This window comes from Oncorhynchus clarkii, chromosome 13, assembly GCF_045791955.1.
Source record: "Oncorhynchus clarkii lewisi isolate Uvic-CL-2024 chromosome 13, UVic_Ocla_1.0, whole genome shotgun sequence".
Classification (NCBI taxonomy): Eukaryota; Metazoa; Chordata; class Actinopteri; order Salmoniformes; family Salmonidae; genus Oncorhynchus; species Oncorhynchus clarkii.
Genome location: NC_092159.1, coordinates 11,070,721 through 11,091,310, shown reverse-complemented (window position 1 = coordinate 11,091,310; position 20,590 = coordinate 11,070,721). Strand labels below are relative to the sequence as shown.

The window sequence follows — 20,590 nt, the reverse complement described above, 5'->3', positions numbered from 1 at the left end:
TTCAGATGCACAGCAGAAGGGTTTATGACATGATCAATCTCAAAGGGACCAATGAATCGTGGGGCTAGTTTTTTGGAAACCACATTCAAGGGCAAATCCTTAGATGAAAGCCATACCTTTTGGCCTGGAGTGTGGACTGGGACTGAAGCACGGTGACGGTTAGTTTGGGATTGGGTCCTGGCGGAGGCACGAAAAAGAGCCGCCCGTGCCCTCCTCCAGTTGCGATGACAACGGCGCATGTGGTCCTGGACTGAGGGCACCGCTACTACGACCTCTTGGGCAGGGAACAAGGGGGGTTGGTAACCCAGAGCACACTCAAAGGGTGACATACCTGATGAGGCGTTGATGAGGATGTTGTAGGCATATTCCCCACAGGGTAGCTGGGCACTCCAGGAAGAAGGGTTAGCAGGAGGAAGTCACACAGCATAGGGCAGTCTCCAACTCCTGGTTGGCCCGCTCGGTCTGGCCGTTAGTCTGGGGGTGATATCCAGATGAAAGGCTAACACTAATACCAAATTCTGTGCAGAAGTCTCTCCATACCTGGGAAGTAAACTGGGGTCCCCTGTCAAAAATTATGTCAATAGGGATGCCCTGCAGCCGCAGCACATGGGATACCAGCAGGTCCGCAGTTTCCCTGGAGGAAGGAAGCTTAGAGAGGGGAATGAAGTGAGCTGCTTTGGAAAATCTGTCAATAATAGCGAGGATGACTGAGTTACCGTTAGATGGGGGATGACCAGTGACGAAGTCCAGAGCTATGTGTGACCAGGGGCAACTGGGCATGGGAAGAGGGCGAAGCAGACCGGACGTAGGTTTGCTGGAGGTTCTGTTCCGGGCACAGACCGAGCAGGCTGAGATGAATTCCCGAGTGTCTCTCTCCATGGTGGGCCACCAAAATCGCTGATGCAAGAAGGCGACAGTCCGATTCATGCCAGGGTGACAGGTGAGGTGAGTAGAATGGGCCCACTGAAGAACTTCAGAACGAACTGCATCTGGCACAAACAGAGCCTTACAAAGACCGTTTCCTGGATCAGTCTGGTTCAGCTGAGCCTGGCAAACACGGGACTCAATCTCCCAGGAGACAGCAGGAGGATGGCATAATAGTTTCTGGCTCGGAACCTGTGTAGTCTGCTGTGAACTGACGGGAGAGGGCGTCAGGCTTGGTATTCTTAGATCCCAGTTTAGTGAGAAGTTGAATCTTCCGAAAAACAATGCCCACCTGGCCTGCCGAGAGTTCAGACATTTGGAGGCCTGGATGTAGGCTAGGTTTTTGTGATCCGTCCACACAATGAAAGGGAGGACCAAACCCTCTAACCAGTGACGCCATTTCTCAAGAGCCAGCTTCACGGCTAGAGGTCCCAGTTTCCTATGTCAAAATGTATCTCTGCAGGTGAGAGCTTGCGTGACAAGGCACATGGATGTAGCTTCTGATCCAAAGGTGAACGTTGAGCACGGCCTCAGTGACCCATTATTTTTCTTGACAATGAAAAGGTTATATAACCTGATACTGTGGAGAGGAGCTCCAGGCTGAAGCTCGATAGCGCAGTCGTACGGCCGATGAGGCGGGAGAGAAGGGGTGTGAACACAGGAGCTAGACCGTGACACTCTGGAGGAACAGAAGACAGGTCCGGGGGTTCTGAAATGGACTATGGTGCAGACAAGGCAGGTGGAAGGGCAGAATGTAGACAATTGGAATGACAAAATGTACTCTAAATAGTTACCCTCCCGGTGGCTCAGTGAATCTGTGGGTTGTGTAGCTTTAACCATGAATGACCCAGAACCAGGGGAGAGTAAGGACAGTTGATTAAGTGGAAACTGATCTTTTCCTGGAGATTTCCAGAGAGACGCAGGATAACAGGAACGGTTCTCTCACAGGCACGGAAAATGAGCTTTCCATTAAGAGCGTTGGCATCGAGAGGTGAATCGAGTGAAACAGTGTACAGACCCAACTGGTTAATGACCCCTTGGTCCAGGAAGCTCTCGCCGGCGCCTGAATCGATGACAGCAGACAGAGGAAAAGCCTGGCTCTGCCACACAAGGTTGGCTTCAAGCAAGGGTCTGGGAGATAATGGGCAGGCGATTTGGCTCAACAGTATATCCCCCACTACTGCTGAGCCCCCTCTTTTTGCTGGACGCAGGGAACAAGTGGAGACCAGGTGACCAACCTGGCCACAATGTAGTCAGCTCCTAGTACTGATACTCCTAGCCTCTCCTCTGGAGATAGACGGGTCTGGCCGAGCTGCAAGGGTTCAGGATTAGAGCATGCCTGGAGATGCAATGCAGTCGTCGGAGGAGGAGAGCAAGGCCCCGAAGCAGATGTTATGGGACATGCAATCCTACCTACCCTCTCCCTTCAACGCTCACGGAGATGGTTGTCAATGCGGATAGTGAGAGAAATGAGTTCTTCAAGTCCATCAAGCTCCTCTCTGGACACCAACTCGTCTTTGAGGGTCTCCGTGAGTGCATTCTAGAATGCTCCCTGAAGGGCCTCCTCATTCCAGCCACTCTATGTGGCGAGGGTGCGGAACTCACATGCCATTTCAGCCACATTCTGGGAGCCTTGACGAAGGAACAGGAGTTGTTTAGCGGCATCCTTTCCACAGACCGAGTGGTCGAAGACCTTCCTCATCTCCTCTGTGAATCTACCGTAGGAGAAGCAGATGGGTGACTGTCTCTCCCACACCTCAGTGGCCCAGGAAAGGCTCCCGGGGCGGAGAAGAAGGACTTGGGACTGGTTGTGATCTCTGGGCGGAGGTTCGGGCCCGTAGGTCAGACAGGCTCCGTGAAAACTCCTTGATGTTCTCGAGAAGGGCTTTCAGGGCTTAATCATGTTGTTCGAGCAATGCCTCTTGACCAACGAGAGTTTGGTGGAGAGTAGTGGAGTCTGCTGGGTTCATCTCTTGGCCAGATCATACTGTTAGGTGGAGAGGCACAGGGGTACCCAAGAGCAGACTCAGACGAGGATGAATAAACCAAAATATTTATTGCCAAACAGAGAGAGATGGATTGCAAGCCATAGGAAGCTCAGGTGGTTGTAGGAAACCTGATGTGGAGGCTGAGGTTGGAGTGAGCTGGGTTGAGACAGGGTAAACAGGTCTGGAGGGAAATCCAAGGGAGTGATGGTGAGCTGAATCCAGAACATGGTAACAGGGTGGTGAGATGTGGAACAGGAGACATGGACCAGTCAGAGCGGCAAAGCTGCAGTGAGAGGATAAACAGTGAGTGGAAGTGGCAGGACTGAGTATTTGTAGAGGTCTTGATTATGGAACAGGTTGCAGCTGGTGGGGATCTGTTCTGACTCCAGCACACCTGTCTCCAACCACACAATCACTGAGAGAGGGAGAGGGAGAGAGAGAGAGTGTACTGGGGGAGTGGCTGCAGGTCAAGAAAACTCTGGATGAACACAAGAGGGCGTAGCAGGAGCAGATGTGACAGTTGTATGTACATGTAGGAAGAGTTACTAAAGTGACTATGCATAGATGATAGCAACAGAGAGTAGCAGCGGCGACAAGAGGGGAGAGGGGCATTCGATTAGATGTTCAGGAGTCTCATGGCTTGGAGGTAGAAGCTGTTTAGAAGCCTCTTGGACCTAGACTTGGCGCTCCGGTACCGCTTGCCACGCGGAGGTCGAGCAGTTGCCATACCAGGCAGTGATGCTCTCGATGGTGCAGCTGTAGAACCTTTTGAGGATCTGAGGACCCATGCCAAATATTTTCCGTCACCTGAGGGGGAATAGGTTTTATAAATAAGTGCATTGAGGACATTGTCCCCCAGTGACGTATATACCCCAAGCAGAAGCCATGGATTACAGGCAACATCCACACTGAGCTAAAGCAGCCACTTTCAAGGAGCGGGACTCTAACCCAGAAGCTTCTAAGAAATCCCGCTATGCCCTCTGACGAACCATCAAACAGGCAAAGCGTCAATACATGACCAAGATCGAATCGTACTACACCGGCTCCGACACTCGTAGGATGTGGCAGGGCTTGCAAACCATAAGACTACAAAGGGAAACACAAACGAGAGCTGCCCAGTGACACGAGCCTACAAGACGAGCTAAACCACTTCTATGCTTGCTTCGAGGCAAATAACACTGAAACATGCATGAGAGCACCAGCTGTTCCGGAAGACTGTGGGATCACGCTCTCTGCAGCCGATGTGAGTAAAACAATTTAAACAGGTCAACATTCACAAGGCCGCAGGGCCAGATGGATTACCAGGACGTGTACTGCAAGCATGCACTGACCAACTGGCAAATGCCTTCACTGACATTTTCAACCTCTCCCTGTCCGAGTCTGTAATACAAATATGTTTGAAGCAGACCACCAAAGTCTCTGTGCCCAATAACACTAAGGTAACATGCCTAAATGACTACCGACCCGCAGCACTCACGTCTGTAGCCATAAAGTGCTTTGAAAGGCTGGTCATGGCTCACATCAACACCATTATCCCAGAAACCCTAGACCCACTCCAATTTGCACTCGAACCGCCTGAACAGATCCAAAGATGATGCAATCTCTATAGCACTCCACACTGCCCTTTCCCACATGGACAAAAGGAACACCGTTGTGAGAATGCTATTCATTGACTACAGCTCAGCATTCAACACCATAGTGCCCTCAAAGCTCATCAATAAGCTAAGGATCCTGGGACTAAACACCTCCCTATGTAACTGGATCCTGAACTTTTTGACGGGCCACCCCCAGGTGGTAAGGGTAGGTAACAACACATCCGCCATGCTGATCCTCAACACAGGGGCCCTCTGGGGTGCATGCTCAGTTTCCTCCTGTACTCCCTGTTCACTCATGACTGCACGGCCAGGCACTACTCCAACACCATCATTAAGTTTTCCAATGACACAACAGTGGTAGGCCTGATCACCGACAATGGCGAGACAGCCTATAGGGAGGAGGTCAGAGACCTGGCCGTGTGGTGCCAGGTCAACAACCTCTCCCTCAATGTGATCAAGACAAAGGAGATGATTGTGGACTACAGGAAAAGGAGGACCGAGCACGCACCCATTCTCATCGACAGGGCTGTAGTGGAGCAGGTTGAGAGCTTCAAGTTCCTTAGTGTCCACATCACCAACAAACTAACATAGTCCAACCACACCACGACAGTCGTGAAGAGGGCACAACAAAACCTATTCCCCCTCAGGAGACTGAAAAGATTTGGCATGGGTCCTCAGATCCTCAAAGGTTCTACAGCTGCACCATCGAGAGCCTCCTGACTGATTGCATCACCGCCTGGTATGGCAACTGCTCGGCCTCCGACCGCAAGGCAGTACAGAGGGTAGTGCGTACGGCCCAGTACATCCCTGGGGCCAAGCTTCCTGCCATCCAGGACCTCTATACCAGGCGGAGTCAGAGTAAAGCACTAAAAATTGTCAAAGACTCCAGCCAGTAAGCATTTCACAGTAAGGCTGTTGTATTCGGCCCATGTGACTAATACAATTTGATTTGACCTCTTCAAGGCCCCGAATATGTGGATGTCGATTAAGGCAGCCCTCCATTCGGCAGAGTCACTCTCTCTCAGGTCTGTGATTCTCAGGGTGGAGTCCTTGTCTGTAGTTCGATGGTACTTCATACTACCTGCATACTCTGGGTCCTGGCTTAGATCTGTAGTAACTCCAGACTCCCATTTGTTGAACCAGGATACTTCTGTGACGTTATGCCAGCTGGGATGTCTATACATTCAGGTGATGTCCACTGTTGACCCCTTCAAGGCACAGATATCCTCTTGGTGTAATGTCTACTAGTGTTACTATCCAAGAGTGCACAGATTTGTCTGTTTTCCCCACATGTTCTACTATTGGTCCACAGGCCTTAATGATTGATACTTAAGATTATTATTATAGGTGAGTTCAGACTCACACACTGTAGGAGTGAGCAAATCCTCATGTTCTTTTACAGCACAGGAGTAACTGTCTGTAGAGTAACATCAGACCCCTAGAGTATTACGGGAGTATTGTTGGGAAGTAGGGTCATGGAGATGTTGTCCGTTCTTGTACCAGATGTAGGTGGGGTTGTCAGTCAGAAGACAGGTGGTGCTACAGGTCAATGTTCTCTTCTTTTCCTCTGTGGAGGAAGACACCTTCACCTGCAGCTCTGAATGATTCTAATGAATTATTAGAATTAGATATTATATATTACCTGTGACAGTCAGAGTTATTCCATGGAAGCTGTACCCCCATTCTGCATACTGTGTTTTAAATCTGAACTTGTACTCAGCTGAATCTCTCTCTCTCAGGTCTGTGATTCTCAGGTTGCAGTCTTTCTCTTTAGTTCCAAGGTACTCAGCACGACCTGCATACTCTGGACCGAGCTCAGGATTTTAGGCGCCTCATTACATTTCTCTTGAATAAACCAGTTTGGTTCTGAGAATACATGATAACATGGATGTTGATATGTGCAGGGAAGTTCCACTGTTGAGCCCTTCATAGCACAGATACTCTGATGGGTGTAAATCACGTTGACAGTTCTGACCCAGAACACCTAAAACAGTAGTAGGCCCAATCATTTACGCAATTAGTTAATTCAATAATTTTTTCACTCAACAAAACATAAATGCAACAATTTGTACGATTTTACTGAGTTACAGTTCATATAAAGAAATCAGTCAATTGTTATAAATGAATTAGACCCTAATCTATGGATTTCACATGACTGGGAATACAGATACAATTAAAGTCAGAAGTTTACATACACTTAGGTTGGAGTCATTAAAACTTGTTTTTCAACCACTCCACAAATTTCTTGTAAACAAACTATAGTGTTGGCAAGTCGGTTAGGACATCTACTTTGTGCATGACACAAGTAATTTTTCAAACAATTGTTTACAGACAGATTATGTCACTTATAATTCACTATATCACAATTCCAGTAGGTCAGAAGTTAACATACACTAAGTTGACTGTCTTTAAACAGCTTGGTGTCACGTTTGTCGTAAGAACATTCGGACCAAAGCACATTGTGATATGGGTTCCACATGTTTATTAAATGAAATGCACAAAAACAATAAAGAACGAATGGAACGTGAAGTAGATGAATTGCTGACAGGCAACTACACATAAACAAGATCCCACAAAACAGTGGGGAAATGGCTGCCTAACCAAAATAGAGAATAAAAAGGCTCTCTACGCTCGGCTTGACAGTACCCCCCCGGTGGCGGCTCTGGTGCAGGTCTTTGCCCCCGCCCAGACCACGGGTCTGGCCATGGGCATCGGCGCCGAGGAAGGCTCCAGCCATGGAGCTGAGTTGGCCGCCATGCCTGGACTGGGCATCGGCGCAGAGGAAGGCTCCGGCCTTGGTGCTGGACTGGGCGCCGACACAGAGGAAGGCTCCGGCCATGGAGCTGAGTTGGCCGCCGTGCCTGGACTGGGCGCCGACACAGAGGAAGGCTCCGGCCTTGGAGCGGGACTGGACGCCGTGCCTGGACTGGGCACCGGCGCAGAGGAAGGCTTCTGCCATGTAGCGGGACTGGACGCCGTGCCTGGACTGGGCACCGGCGCATAGGAAGGCTCCTGCCATGTAGCGGGAATGGACACCGTGCCTGGACTGGGCACCGGCGCAGAGGAAGGCTCCGGCCTTGGAGCGGGACTGGACGCCGTGCCTGGACTGGGCACCGGCGCAGAGGAAGGCTCCTGCCATGTAGCGGGACTGGACGCCATGCCTGGACTGGGTACCGGCGCAGAGGAAGGCTCCTGCCATGTAGCGGGACTGGACGCCGTGCCTGGACTGGGCACCGGCGCAGAGGAAGGCTTCTGCCATGTAGCGGGACTGGACGCCGTGCCTGGACTGGGCACCGGCGCATAGGAAGGCTCCTGCCATGTAGCGGGAATGGACGCCGTGCCTGGACTGGGCACCGGCGCAGAGGAAGGCTCCGGCCTTGGAGCGGGACTGGACGCCGTGCCTGGACTGGGCACCGGCGCAGAGGAAGGCTCCTGCCATGTAGCGGGACTGGACGCCATGCCTGGACTGGGTACCGGCGCAGAGGAAGGCTCCTGCCATGTAGCGGGACTGGACGCCGTGCCTGGACTGGGCACCGGCGCAGAGGAAGGCTCCTGCCATGTAGCGGGACTGGACGCCGTGCCTGGACTGGGCACCGGCGCAGAGGAAGGATTCTGCCATGGAGCTGGACTGGAGCCGTGCCTGGCTCTCCAGGCCGTTGACCATCGCTGGAGGTTCCCGGACTGCTGACCGTCGCTGGAGGTTCCGGACTGTTGACAGTCGCTGAGGTTCCGGACTGTTGACCATCGCTGGAGGTTCCGGACTGCTGACCGTCGCTGGAGGTTCCGGACTGTTGACAGTCGCTGGAGGTTCCGGACTGTTGACAGTCGCTGGAGGTTCCGGACTGTTGACAGTCGCTGGAGGTTCCAGACTGTGAACCGTCGCAGAAAGCTCTGGACTGTGAACCGTCGCCGGAAGCTCTGGACTGGAAACCGTCGCCGGAAGCTCTGGACTGGAAACCGTCGCCGGAAGCTCTGGACTGGAAACCGTCGCCGGAAGCTCTGGACTGGAAACCGTCGCCGGAAGCTCTGGACTAGAAACCGTCGCCGGAAGCTCTGGACTGGAAACCGTCGCCGGAAGCTCTGGACTGGAAACCGTCGCCGGAAGCTCTGGACTGGAAACCGTCGCCGGAAGCTCTGGACTGGAAACCGTCGCAGGAAGCTCTGGACTGGAAACCGTCGCAGGAAGCTCTGGACTGGAAACCGTCGCCGGAAGCTCTGGACTGGAAACCGTCGCCGGAAGCTCTGGACTGGAAACCGTCGCCGGAAGCTCTGGACTGGAAACCGTCGCCGGAAGCTCTGGACTGGAAACCGTCGCCGGAAGCTCTGGACTGGAAACCGTCGCAGGAAGCTCTGGACTGGAAACCGTCGCAGGAAGCTCTGGACTGGAAATCGTCGCCGGAAGCTCTGGACTGGAAACCGTCGCCGGAAGCTCTGGACTGGAAACCGTCGCCGGAAGCTCTGGACTACCAAATACTAATTGAGTGTATCTAAACTTCTGACCCATGTGAGGTATGTGATGAAAGATATAAACGCTGAAACAAATAATTCACAATTTCACAATCTTAAAATAAAGTGGTGATCCTAACTGACTTCAACTATATGCATCTGTTGGTCACAGATACCTTAAAAAAAATGGTAGTCAGTATCTGGTGTGACCACCATTTGCCTCATGCAGTGCGGAATAAGATAAAGGATTTCATTTGTTTTTGTATTGAATACATGTGTCGTGGAAATTACTACCAAGGACAGTCAAACTTAAATGAATAATTATTTATTATCAGCAAGCTGGAGAGATTCCAACAAACTTAATGCACCATATTACATGTCGGTCAGGAGCTCTTTCGGGGCAGTCCCGTTAGTCCTCTTATATACTGCTTACACAGACAAGTTATATTAGCATGATTTACATTATTCATCATTAACATTTGGTTCCTGCATGTAAATTATAGAACATATTCTGAGCGTTCTGCCAAAAGGTCTGAGGGGGTCATGACCGTCTCCCCTCATATCTCTACCTACAGGAACCAATGATTGTATGAGACAAGTACAATTCAAGGCTCTCTCTTCAGATAACATTTCCCCCACACATGAATATACACCTACCATTGGTGAAACATTTTATTATACATTATTTAATGGATAATATGAGTTCATAAATTAAAAGATAGCTCTGAACACCTCCTCCGCCACCCCACCACACACACAGCACTTCTACTCCAAGACGCTTGATACATACGGATCCAGAGCTGCATATTATCTACACATGTTACCATGGCAATCAGACTTAGTAAAGTGTTAGGGAATGGGAGATGGATGACGGAGATGGCTTCTTTCCTGTGTGTATGCGTTGGTGTAGAGTCAGGTCTCCTGATCGACTGAAGCTCTTCCCACACTTTATCACAGCTATAAGGCTTATCTCCTGTGTGTATGCGTTGGTGTTCAGTCAGGGATCCTGAATGATTGAAGCTCTTCCCACACTGATCACAGCTATAAGGCTTGTCTCCTGTGTGTGCACGTTGGTGTTTAGTCAGGTGTCCTGACGTCCTGAAATTCTTTCCACACTGATAACAGCTATAAGGCTTCTCTCCTCTGTGTATTCACTGATGTGTGACCAGGGTGGAATCTCGAGCAAAGCTCTTCCCACAATAATCACAGCTATAAGGCTTTTCTCTTGTGTGTATGCGTTGGTGTATAGTCAGGAGTCCTGATCGACTGAAGCTCTTCCCACACTGATCACAGCTATAAGGCTTCTCTCCTGTGTGTATGCGTTGGTGTATAGTCAGGTGTCCTGAATAATTTTTTGAAAAAGAAACATTGAACATCTAATAGTCAAATCACAGAGTAAAAGCAGGTGAGCTGGTTCTACTCTTTATCAATTTACTGCTGTTTTGTGGTGGAGAACTGAGGAAGTCAACCCTTTTACCCAGACATAGACATGCTACAAATATTTTAACAACTTTTTTTGTGAAAATTGCATTCAATTGCTACTCGTTGTTGCACAATACAATACTATCTTCCATTCCCGTCACCAGAGGATTCATGGCTGATTTAAAGGACTATTTTACCAATGTAGTGTTTTTGTTGTTTTCAGAAGTCCCCTGTTACAGTCAACCCTGTTACTTTATTTGGCACATTGGCTCTTACTATAGTATTTATATTTCATTAAACCTCTTGAGATGGCAAAATGTATTTTATTAAGTTGAACATGTGCTCTTTATAACATGACAATGTTAAAATTATGTGAAATCAAACTATTTGTTTTACCAAGTTACACTTCTTAAAATTGGGTGGAACGACCAGATATTTTCATCAATATATAACTCATCAATTAATTGTTACAGAAGCAGACTGTAGTCTCATCCACACACCATGGTTCTTACTTAATGAAATCACATCTCCATGTTCCTCTTCTCCTCTCTCATTTCCACTCTGCCCCGGTGTTTTCCTGCAGTCAACCAGACCCAGCAGTAAAGTACAGGGAGGCGATCGACCTGGGGACTCCTGGAGGGTGGAGGGGGACGGGCTAGATTTATCCTGTTGGACACAATAAGTATTCTACATAGATTAAAATGAAACTAAATATTTGATTCATTTAGTCTACACCTCTAATTGATTTGGGTGTATCCCTAGAATATCAAATTTTTCCTGAAATGTTCAATCGTTCACTACAACAAACAAATTTAATAGCATTGGGTTACTGGAGGCTTGGGACAGTCAGAGTTTCCACCATATTTCTTATACCAGTCTCTTTAGGGGTCTCATTTTAAGTAATCATGTAGATTTTAACACATTTAAACCAATCAATTGCTGGTCTGCTTAACATACAAGTGTTTAATGCATTCCTAAGGGTCAAGCACAAGTGCCATCTAATAAAAAAATGATGTGAGATGTTGTAATGACTGGACTTGCTCATCGGGTGGCAGCACTGGGGCAGTTGAATTTCACAGCATCATACTGGACATCCTCATCCTCTTTCTGGGGTTGAGGAGGTTGGACAGTGGAGTACAGAGGCACATCCTGGTTATTGGAGCAAGAGAGGTGGGCATTGGCGTAGTCAGCATCACCCTGTTTGTCTGTGCCGCAGTAGTGGCCATGGCCATGCCTGAGACGTTGTCATAAACTGGACTGAGTCTCCCTGGAGGAGAAAAGAGACAATATAAGCATTCCTTGGTAATATTCCATTGGTTCCACTGTGCCAGGCAAGATTAATCGAGCACTGTTAAAAGATCTGAAAGGAAACAAATACTTTTTGACCTCAACTCACCTGTCCATTCCCTGCTGACTTTAATGTTTTTTTACACAAGTGAATGAATAAATCAATAATTGAACAACAATCACGTTAATAACAACTCAAAATGATAAAGTAAAATATACTTATTAGAAAGATGCTCAACTGAACCACATGAAGCCGGAGAGACAGAAGATGAGAACCACAACTACAATTCCTCTAGCTGCATTATTCTGTATGTCCCATCAGCTGCAGTAAAACCTGTTAAAAGGTTTTACAATAAATATGTCTAGATCTTTTTGGGGCAAACTTATTCTAGAAGAGGCCTCTGGCCCATAGTGAGAAGCAGATGTTGTTGAGCAGATAATGGATTTAATATATTGATCTATTGAATACATGAATACACACCTTGTATTGTTGAAACATTATTCTACATTATACAAATATCTAATGGATAATAGTAGTTAATTAAATAAGATACAGCTCTGAACACCCCACCCACACCAACATCCCCCTCTATACACAAACTGTTCACTATGACATTTTCCATTTAGATGACAAGTTTAGTGTTGTAAAGTACTTAAGTAAAAATACTTGAAAGTACTACTTAAGGAGGTTTTTGGGGTATCTGTACTTCACTATTTATATTTTTGTCAACTTTGACTTTTTACTCCATATATTTTCCCTGACACCCAAAAGTACTTGTTACATTTTGACAGGAAAATGGTCCAATTCACACACTTAACAAGATAATCCCTGGTCCTCCCTACTGCCTCTGATCTGGCAGACTAACTAAACACAAATACTTCATTTGTAAATTATATCTGAGTGTTGGAGTGTGCCCCTGGCTATCCATCAATAAACATAACAAAAATAATTTTCCACAACGTTTCTCTCCAGTGTGTGTGAGTAAGAATTGAGTTTAATAATCATTCGGAGTAGAACATCGTTAGACACAGTCGCAAATATAAATATTTTTTAAGAGAACCTGGGCTGGCTGATAGGATTTAGTTCATTGATTCCTTTTGCTGGCCCACATGCCATTACAGTAGGTGGCCTAATGCACCATAACGTTGGATGCCAACCGCTGATAAACTTCACAGAAGATGATCTATTTTCATTGTTAGGGTGGCGACTTGAGTTTAAAATATATATTTTTATTTAACTAGGCAAGTCAGTTAAGAACAAATTCTTATTTACAATGACGGCCTATCCCGGCCAAACCCTCCCCTATCCCGGACCGGCCAATTGTGCGCCGCCCTATGGGATTCCCTATCACGGTCGGTTGTGATACAGCCCAGGATCGAATCAGGGTATGTAGTGGAGCCTTTAGCACTGAGATTCAGTGCCTTAGACAGCTGAGCCACTCGGATGCTCCTGAGTATCTGGTCATATAATTAATCATCTGACTTTCAAATCAGTGGAGGTGAACAAGTGCACACTTTAGGAGATACGTAATATGACAGATTTCTAAACATGAATGGGTACCTTCCTGAAGGAAAGGAAAAATCCCAACAACTTTTACAGTAATGTTTTTGTTGTCCAAGCTATTGTTTTTTCAGTGTTCATTCTTAAAACAAGAAATGTGTAAACTACAGTACAGTTACTTTGTTGTCACAGTGTTCAAATAAGGATTAGAGGGTTGCTGAGAGAATTCCAGTCTCAAGGCTACAAGTGATGCACCCCTAGACCAGAGCAATCAAACATCTATTTAAATATACAAGCTCAATTAAGTTATGACAACATAAAATCTCACATCTCATGTAGGACAATCTTACATCAGAAAGTTTTGGGATAAGATTTGACCTGATCTATAAAAGTCGAGTAAAGCTAATAAAACACTCAACAACAACCCTTTCACTAAGAATCATGTTGTCTGCTATCGTCTACTTTTACCTGACAGCAACTTGGAACAGAGTTCTATTTGAGTCCAGATGTTCTCAAGGCTGTTGTTGCATCTCCCTCTCTGCAGCCATAGAAACATAAAGAGAGACAACAAACACACTTTATAACTGGTGAAAAACTACACCTGATACTTCAATTAAGCAGGAAAAAGTCTCTATTATAACAGATGTGTAGCACTGTAAGACACGTGTTTCTCTGTTGTTGTTTTAAACCTGTTTTATTCTCAGGACCAGGACTATAACACTGAGTATTGGGGCCCAGGCCAACAACATATCCTGGTCTCTATTCTCAGGACCAGGACTATAACACTGAGTATTGGGACCCAGGACAACAACATATCCTGGTCTCTATTCTCAGGACCAGGACTATAACATTGAGTATTGGGACCCAGGACAACAACATATCCTGGTCTCTATTCTCAGGACCAGGACTATAACACTGAGTATTGGGACCCAGGCCAACAACATATCCTGGTCTCTATTCTCAGGACTATAACACTGAGTATTGGGACCCAGGCCAACAACATATCCTGGTCTCTATTCTCAGGACCAGGACTATAACACTGAGTATTGGGACCCAGGCCAACAACATATCCTGGTCTCTATTCTCAGGACCAGGACTATAACACTGAGTATTGGGACCCAGGCCAACAACATATCCTGGTCTCTATTCTCAGGACCAGGACTATAACACTGAGTATTGGGACCCAGGCCAACAACATATCCTGGTCTCTTTTACAGAATACAACTAAACAATACACATTTTAAAAAGATACATATTTAAAAAATGAATATGCAATCAGCAATGTAAAACAAAACAAGAAAACATGAAACCACATTCCAGATGTTTTACAATATTTTCATACAAGCATTTGTTCCACGTAACAACTCACCAAAAAGAAGTAGAATGGTAATGTATAGGACATTGTGCTGGAATTGTATTTCTGAAGAGAGTGCTCGCTCTTCTCTCACTCGGTTTTGGGTCATGCAGGTGACTGTGACCCTCAGACCAATTGGCAGAACACCCAGAATATGTTCTGGATGTTAAGATAGGAGACATTGATCCGTTTCCTGGGAAACTGAGCCTGCAGGATAACAGCCAGTCACATGCAGGAACCAATTCATGTTCTGTAGATTTGAGTTTAGCCGTATATAGGACAACTGCTGGGACTGCCCCAGCAGAGCTCCCGATCGATGTGTACTATGGTGCATTGAGTTGGTTGGAAACTCTCTAGTTAACTGTGAATAAACAATGATTCATTTAAGTTTGACTTCCAGTGAAACCTGTGTAGAATTTCCACAACAATATTATCAAGTGTATTTCCAGTGTGAAGAGAGAGAGGTTTGGTAGGAGAACTTACTGGCTGTGAGAAAACAGAAGAGTGTGAGGTCTGTGGTTGACATGACCAAAAAGTACTGATGGGCAGAGCTGGCTTCCTGCCCCCATGACGCCTCATCCTAACAACCAAATGTGTCAACATCTTTCTGGAGCACACTTAAAATACAACAAGGAAACTTGAAAGATATCACTATTAAAATCCTTTAAAATAAATACAACATAATTAGACCACACTAATAGTCCTATGTCCCATCAGCTACACTACTGCATCTTGCCTATGCCGTTCTGTGCCATCACTCATTCATATATCTTTATGTACATATTCTTTATCCCTTTACACTTGTGTGTATAAGGTAGTAGTTTTGGAATTGTTAGATTACTCGTTGGTTATTACTGCATTGTCGGAACTAGAAGCACAAGCATTTCGCTACACTCGCATTAACATCTGCTAACCATGTGTATGTGACAAATACATTTGATTTGATTTGACCTGGTGAAGGGTTTTACAATAAATATATGAACATCTTTTAGGAGCAAACTAATTCTACAGGAGTCCTATGCTCCTTATACATGTTTTATTATTATAGATAATAAAAACATAAAATGAATGTGATAAGCAGATGTTGAGCAGATAATGGATGTAATTTATTGATCTTTTGAATACATACCTAGTATTGTTGAAACATTCTACATTACACAATTATTTAATGGATAATAGGAATTAATGAAATAAGATACAGCTCTGAACCCCCCCACCCCACCACACACAGCACTCCTACTCCAAGACGCTTGATACATATGGATCCAGAGCTGCATATTATCTACACATGTTACCATGGTAATCAGACTTAGTAAACTGTTAGCGAATGGGAGATGGATGACTCTTTACAGGATGTTTTCTATTGTAACTTTATTAAGAGATCTGTAACCGGTGCTGTAGGAGGGAGATGCTTTCTGGTGTTGTTTCAGTGACCCTGAACGAGCAAAGCTCTTTCCACATAGACAAGAGTAAGGTTTCTCTCCAGTGTGTGTGAGCTGGTGTCTAGTCAGGGCTCCTGAATGATTGAAGCTCTTCCCACACTGATCACAGCTATAAGGCTTCTCTCCTGTGTGTATGCGTTGGTGTGTAGTCAGGGATCCTGAACGATTGAAGCTCTTCCCACACTGATCACAGCTATAAGGCTTCTCTCCTGTGTGTATGCGTTGGTGTGCAGTCAGAGTGGAATATTGAGCAAAACTCTTCCCGCATTGATCACAGCTATAAGGCTTTGCTCCTGTGTGTATGCGCTGGTGTCTAGTCAGACTTCCTGAATCCATGAAGCTCTTACCACACTGATCACAGCTATAAGGCTTCTCTCCTGTGTGTATGCGCTGGTGTCTAGTCAGACTACCTGAATCCATGAAGCTCTTCCCACACTGTTCACAGCTATAAGGCTTCTCTCCTGTGTGTATGCGCTGGTGTCTAGTCAGGTCTTCGGACAGAGCAAAGCTCTTCCAACACTGATCACAGCTATAAGGCTTCTCTCCTGTGTGTATGCGTTGGTGTCTAGTCAGTTCTCCTGATTGATTGAAACTCTTCCCACACTGATCACAGCTATAAGGCTTCTCTCCTGTGTGTATGCGCTGGTGTCTAGTCAGGTTCCCGGATAGAGCAAAGCTCTTCCCACACTGATCACAGCTATAAGGCTTCTCTCTTGTGTGTACACGCTGGTGCGTAGTCAGGTTTCCTGATTGGTTGAAGCTTTTCCCACACTGATCACAGCTATAAGGCTTCTCTCCTGTGTGTACACGCTGGTGCGTACTCAGGTTTCCGGATAGAGCAAAGCTCTTCCCACACTGATCACAGCTATAAGGCTTCTCTCCTGTGTGTATGCGTTGGTGTGTAGTCAGGGCTCCTGATTGACTGAAGCTCTTCCCACAATCAAAGCAGGTGTAAGGCCTCTCCCCTGTATGAATTATCTGAGATTGCAAGGTTTTAGATGCAGCAAAACTCTTCCCACACTGAGAGCAGCAGTACATTTTCCTCCCAGTGTGAATCTGCTTGTAAATGACCAATTCCCTCTTTTTAGCAGAACTCTTCCCACAGTCAAAGCAGCATTGGTGAGGTTTCTTCCCTGTAAGTCTCTGCTGGTGTTTCTTGAGGTGTTCTGGTCTGGAGAGACTCTTCTCTGTCTTGTCAGCATCATGATGTTGTTGAGGCTCCGCAGATGATAAGCCCCTCCCACTGAGAGAGCAACGGTTAGGGCTGTCCCCTGTGAAACAAAGATATTGAATAGCATGGCCATCTGAAATCAGGCTACCTGATGGGACTTTGATAAATGCTGAAAATTGCCAATCTAAATGTACTACCACAGCAAACATGTTAGTTTTGAGAAGCATGAAGGAAACTTGCGCTGCTCGTGCTAGAACATATGCAGATTAAATATGCCTCTATGAATCTGATGACGGCCTTTACGTGTCTTAATAATTTGAAATATTGCTCAGAAAAACAGGTGTTTTTAACAGCGTTACTTCGATTGTCAACTTAAGCTGTTTTGTGGTGGAAAACTGAGCATGTCAACCCATTTACCCATACATAGACATGCTAGTAATCTTTGAACAATTCCATTTTCTGGATTGCATTAAATTAACACTAACTGCTGCAAAAAAACAAGCTTCCATTCCCTGTCACAAGTGAATTGATGGCTGATTTAAGACTTTTACAGTCAACCCTGTTACTTTATTTGGTACATAGGCACTTAGTATAGTTATATTTTTATTCAATATCTTGAGATGGGAAAACATGTTTTCATGAAATTGAACATGTTGTCTTTATGACAATATTTATAGATATTTCACCTAATTTTAAGTTACTTTTAAAAATGCGGGGAACTACCCAGATATTTTTATCAATATATCATTATTCAATTAATGACTAAAGTTCATAAAGATGGCAGAATTCAGATATGACATCTTTGTTTTAGCACTAACTACTGAGTTTTGGAACTACGGTGTGCGACATGGTTCAATGTTCCAATACATCAGCACAATCTACTTCTTTGAATTTTCAAATCGCCGCCGTCTTGAAGCAAAAATTGGGATCATGTTTACTGCGCTAATGACCATACAAAAAAAACAGTATAAAAGAGCAATGTAGAATACAGTGAACTCAGCAAAAGGAGTAATTTGTGGTAAGTACATGCGGGCCACCATCTTTAAGCCTTGTTTCAGAAGCAGATTGTAGTCTAATCTACACACCATGGTTCTTACTTAATGAAATCAACTCTCCATCTTCCTTCTTTTCTCCTGTCTCAGTTCCACTCTGCCCCGGTGTTTTCCTGCAGTCGACCAGACCCCGCAGTAAAGCGTAACTGGGAGGCGTTTGACATGGGGACTCCGGGAGGGTGCAGGGGAACGGGCTAGCGTTGTCCTGTTGGCCGCAAGAAGTATTAAAAGTGTATAATTAAACCAAATATTGTATTAATTTAGTCTAAACCTCTGATTAATTTGAGTGCATCCCTTAAATCTAATTTCCTTGAAATGTTCAATCGTTCACTACAACCCACAAATCTAAGAGCATTAGATTGGTGGAAGCTTGGGCTAGTTTCCAACATATATCTCATACCAGTAATTTCCTTTCAAACAGCAATTTAGAGGCGAAGCCCAGAATCTGGCTTCTGACTTCTGACTTATTTGATCGAATATAAATTTCGTAACGATTAGGTTGTTAGAGGAGTGTATTGATAAAAGTAGAACACTTTATATGGGAGTAGAGCCTGGTCGTCACTAGTCATAGAAGTCATAAACCACGCCCATTTCTACAATGGATCTTATTAAAATTTTATTTGAACCCTAACCATACTACTTTATTTTATTTAACTAGGCATGTCAGTTAAGAACAAATTATTATTCACAATGACGGCCTACACTGGCCAAACCCGGATGACGCTGGGGCAATTGTGCGCCGCCCAGTGGGATTCGAACCAGGGTGTCTGTAGTGACGCCTCTAGCATTGACACGCAGTGACTTAGACTGCGCCACTTCTAACTTTATGCCTAACCCTAAATAAATAAAAACACGATATAGACATTTGACTTTGTGGCCGTGGTAACTAGTGGAAACACGCACATCTGCCCTCGTTGCATTTCATGGTCCCACGTGATCTTGACTCTTCACGATTGCCTTATATATTTTTTTCTTTGTTAGAGCGGCCACTTGAGCATCTGGTCAAATAATGGATAATGTGTTCGAAATCAGTGAAATAATGTTAACATGTGCACACTTTGTGGAAGGAGAGATAATTAGGTTATAGCCACAGATTCCTCAACAGGCTACTTTGTTGAAGTAAAAAAAAATCCCAACAAGTTTTACTGTCTTGTCTTTTTTTTGTAACGACATTTAACCGAAAACAGGAATGTAGAGGTGCAAAGATGATAACTAGGCCTATACATTTTATACAGCACAGCAGGCATATACTGTTAAATCCAGACTTACCCGATCCATTGTGGAAGCTATTGTTTCTTTGTAAGACATGAAATGTGGTCGGCTACAACAGTACAGTTAGGCTACTTTGTTGTCTTCTTCTTTAAGGTTTAATGTCAGACTACGTATTACCGCCACCTACTGGACGGGTAGTGAACGGGGGAAAAAAAGTCCATTGTGGGAAATGAATGCGGGAGGGGGGGATACAGTACCACCATCATCATCATATACAATAACAAAAATGTTGTTAATCCCCAAATACCCGCAGGGGCGACGAGGGAGCAGCGCCATGTGAGGATGTACTTTTCTGAGCTCCTCAACAGAACATTTAAATATTTGAGCAGATTGTATTTCGGGATTCCCGAATGGCGCAGCGGTCTAAGGTACTACATCTCAGTGCTAGAGGCGTTACTACGGACCCTGGTTTGATTCCAGGCTGTATCTCAACTGCCCGTGTTTAGGAGTCCCAAAGGGTGGAGCACAATTGGCCCAGAGTCGTCCAGGATCCTTGTCAGTTAATAACAAATTCTTATTTACTTGCCTAGTAAAATCAAATACAATTTTAATTTTGATCAAAATACCCCTCTACAACCATCTACAACTCCATTTTAATGCTTAATGTCACGTTTTTGTCGAAGATGTCAGGCACCAACCGCAAGAATCAGCCAAGGGCTAATTCTAACAGACCAGCTAGCCTAGCCAAGGACCATGAATCTACACCAACAACTGAACAATGCACAGCCGAGGCGACTGGACAAGAAGCTGTTCTACAGGCATTAACTGAAATGAAGCAGGAATTAATTGACAAAATGGACGGATATACAGTCGGCAGAGCTACGAAACTAGGTTAGCCAGCTGAGAGAGGAGCTGAAAACTGCCACTGAACAGACTAGATCCAACCACAAGGCACTGGACATCCGCATGACCAGCCTGGAGACCACGGCTAATGGCTACTCTGGGTTGATCACCACCACATGACCAGCCTGGAGACCACGGCTAATGGCTACTCTGGGTTGATCACCACCACATGACCAGCCTGGAGACCACGGCTAATGGCTACTCTGGGTTGATCAACACCACATGACCAGCCTGGAGACCACGGCTAATGTCTACTCTGGGTTGATCACCACCACATAACCAGCCTGGAGACC

At 45.7% G+C, this 20,590-nt stretch overlaps 2 protein-coding genes across 2 annotated transcripts in view; both read right to left on the bottom strand.

The window, feature by feature from the left end:
- Positions 1 to 11,416: 11,416 nt before the first annotated feature.
- LOC139424237 (uncharacterized) overlaps positions 11,417 to 20,590 on the bottom strand; it is a 511,968-nt gene continuing 502,794 nt past the window's right edge. Inside the window, 3 exon segments of the mRNA XM_071175916.1 lie at positions 11,417 to 11,575; positions 11,578 to 11,642; positions 15,001 to 15,097. Coding sequence (XP_071032017.1) covers positions 11,417 to 11,575; positions 11,578 to 11,642; positions 15,001 to 15,097 — 321 coding nt within the window.
- On the bottom strand, positions 15,757 to 19,635 carry LOC139424388 (zinc finger protein ZFP2-like). Its single transcript, XM_071176160.1, has 3 exons — positions 19,452 to 19,635; positions 18,228 to 18,387; positions 15,757 to 17,230 (listed from the first exon to the last, which is right to left on the bottom strand). Exons 1-3 carry the CDS (start codon positions 19,488 to 19,490, stop codon positions 15,864 to 15,866), a joined length of 1,566 nt encoding a protein of 521 aa, XP_071032261.1. The 5' UTR covers positions 19,491 to 19,635; the 3' UTR covers positions 15,757 to 15,863.

What these genes read in the sequence shown, in the direction of transcription:
- LOC139424388 (XM_071176160.1), bottom strand. Translation starts at nt 19,490, where the DNA reads ATGTCTTACAAAGAAACAATAGCTTCCACAATGGATCGG. An exon ending in TAGCTTCCACAATGGATCGG is followed by an intron (nt 18,388 to 19,451) that starts GTAAGTCTGGAT and finishes TGCGGCCAACAG; the next exon opens with GACAACGCTAGCCCGTTCCC. An exon ending in TGGAGAGTTGATTTCATTAA is followed by an intron (nt 17,231 to 18,227) that starts GTAAGAACCATG and finishes TTTGTTTCACAG; the next exon opens with GGGACAGCCCTAACCGTTGC.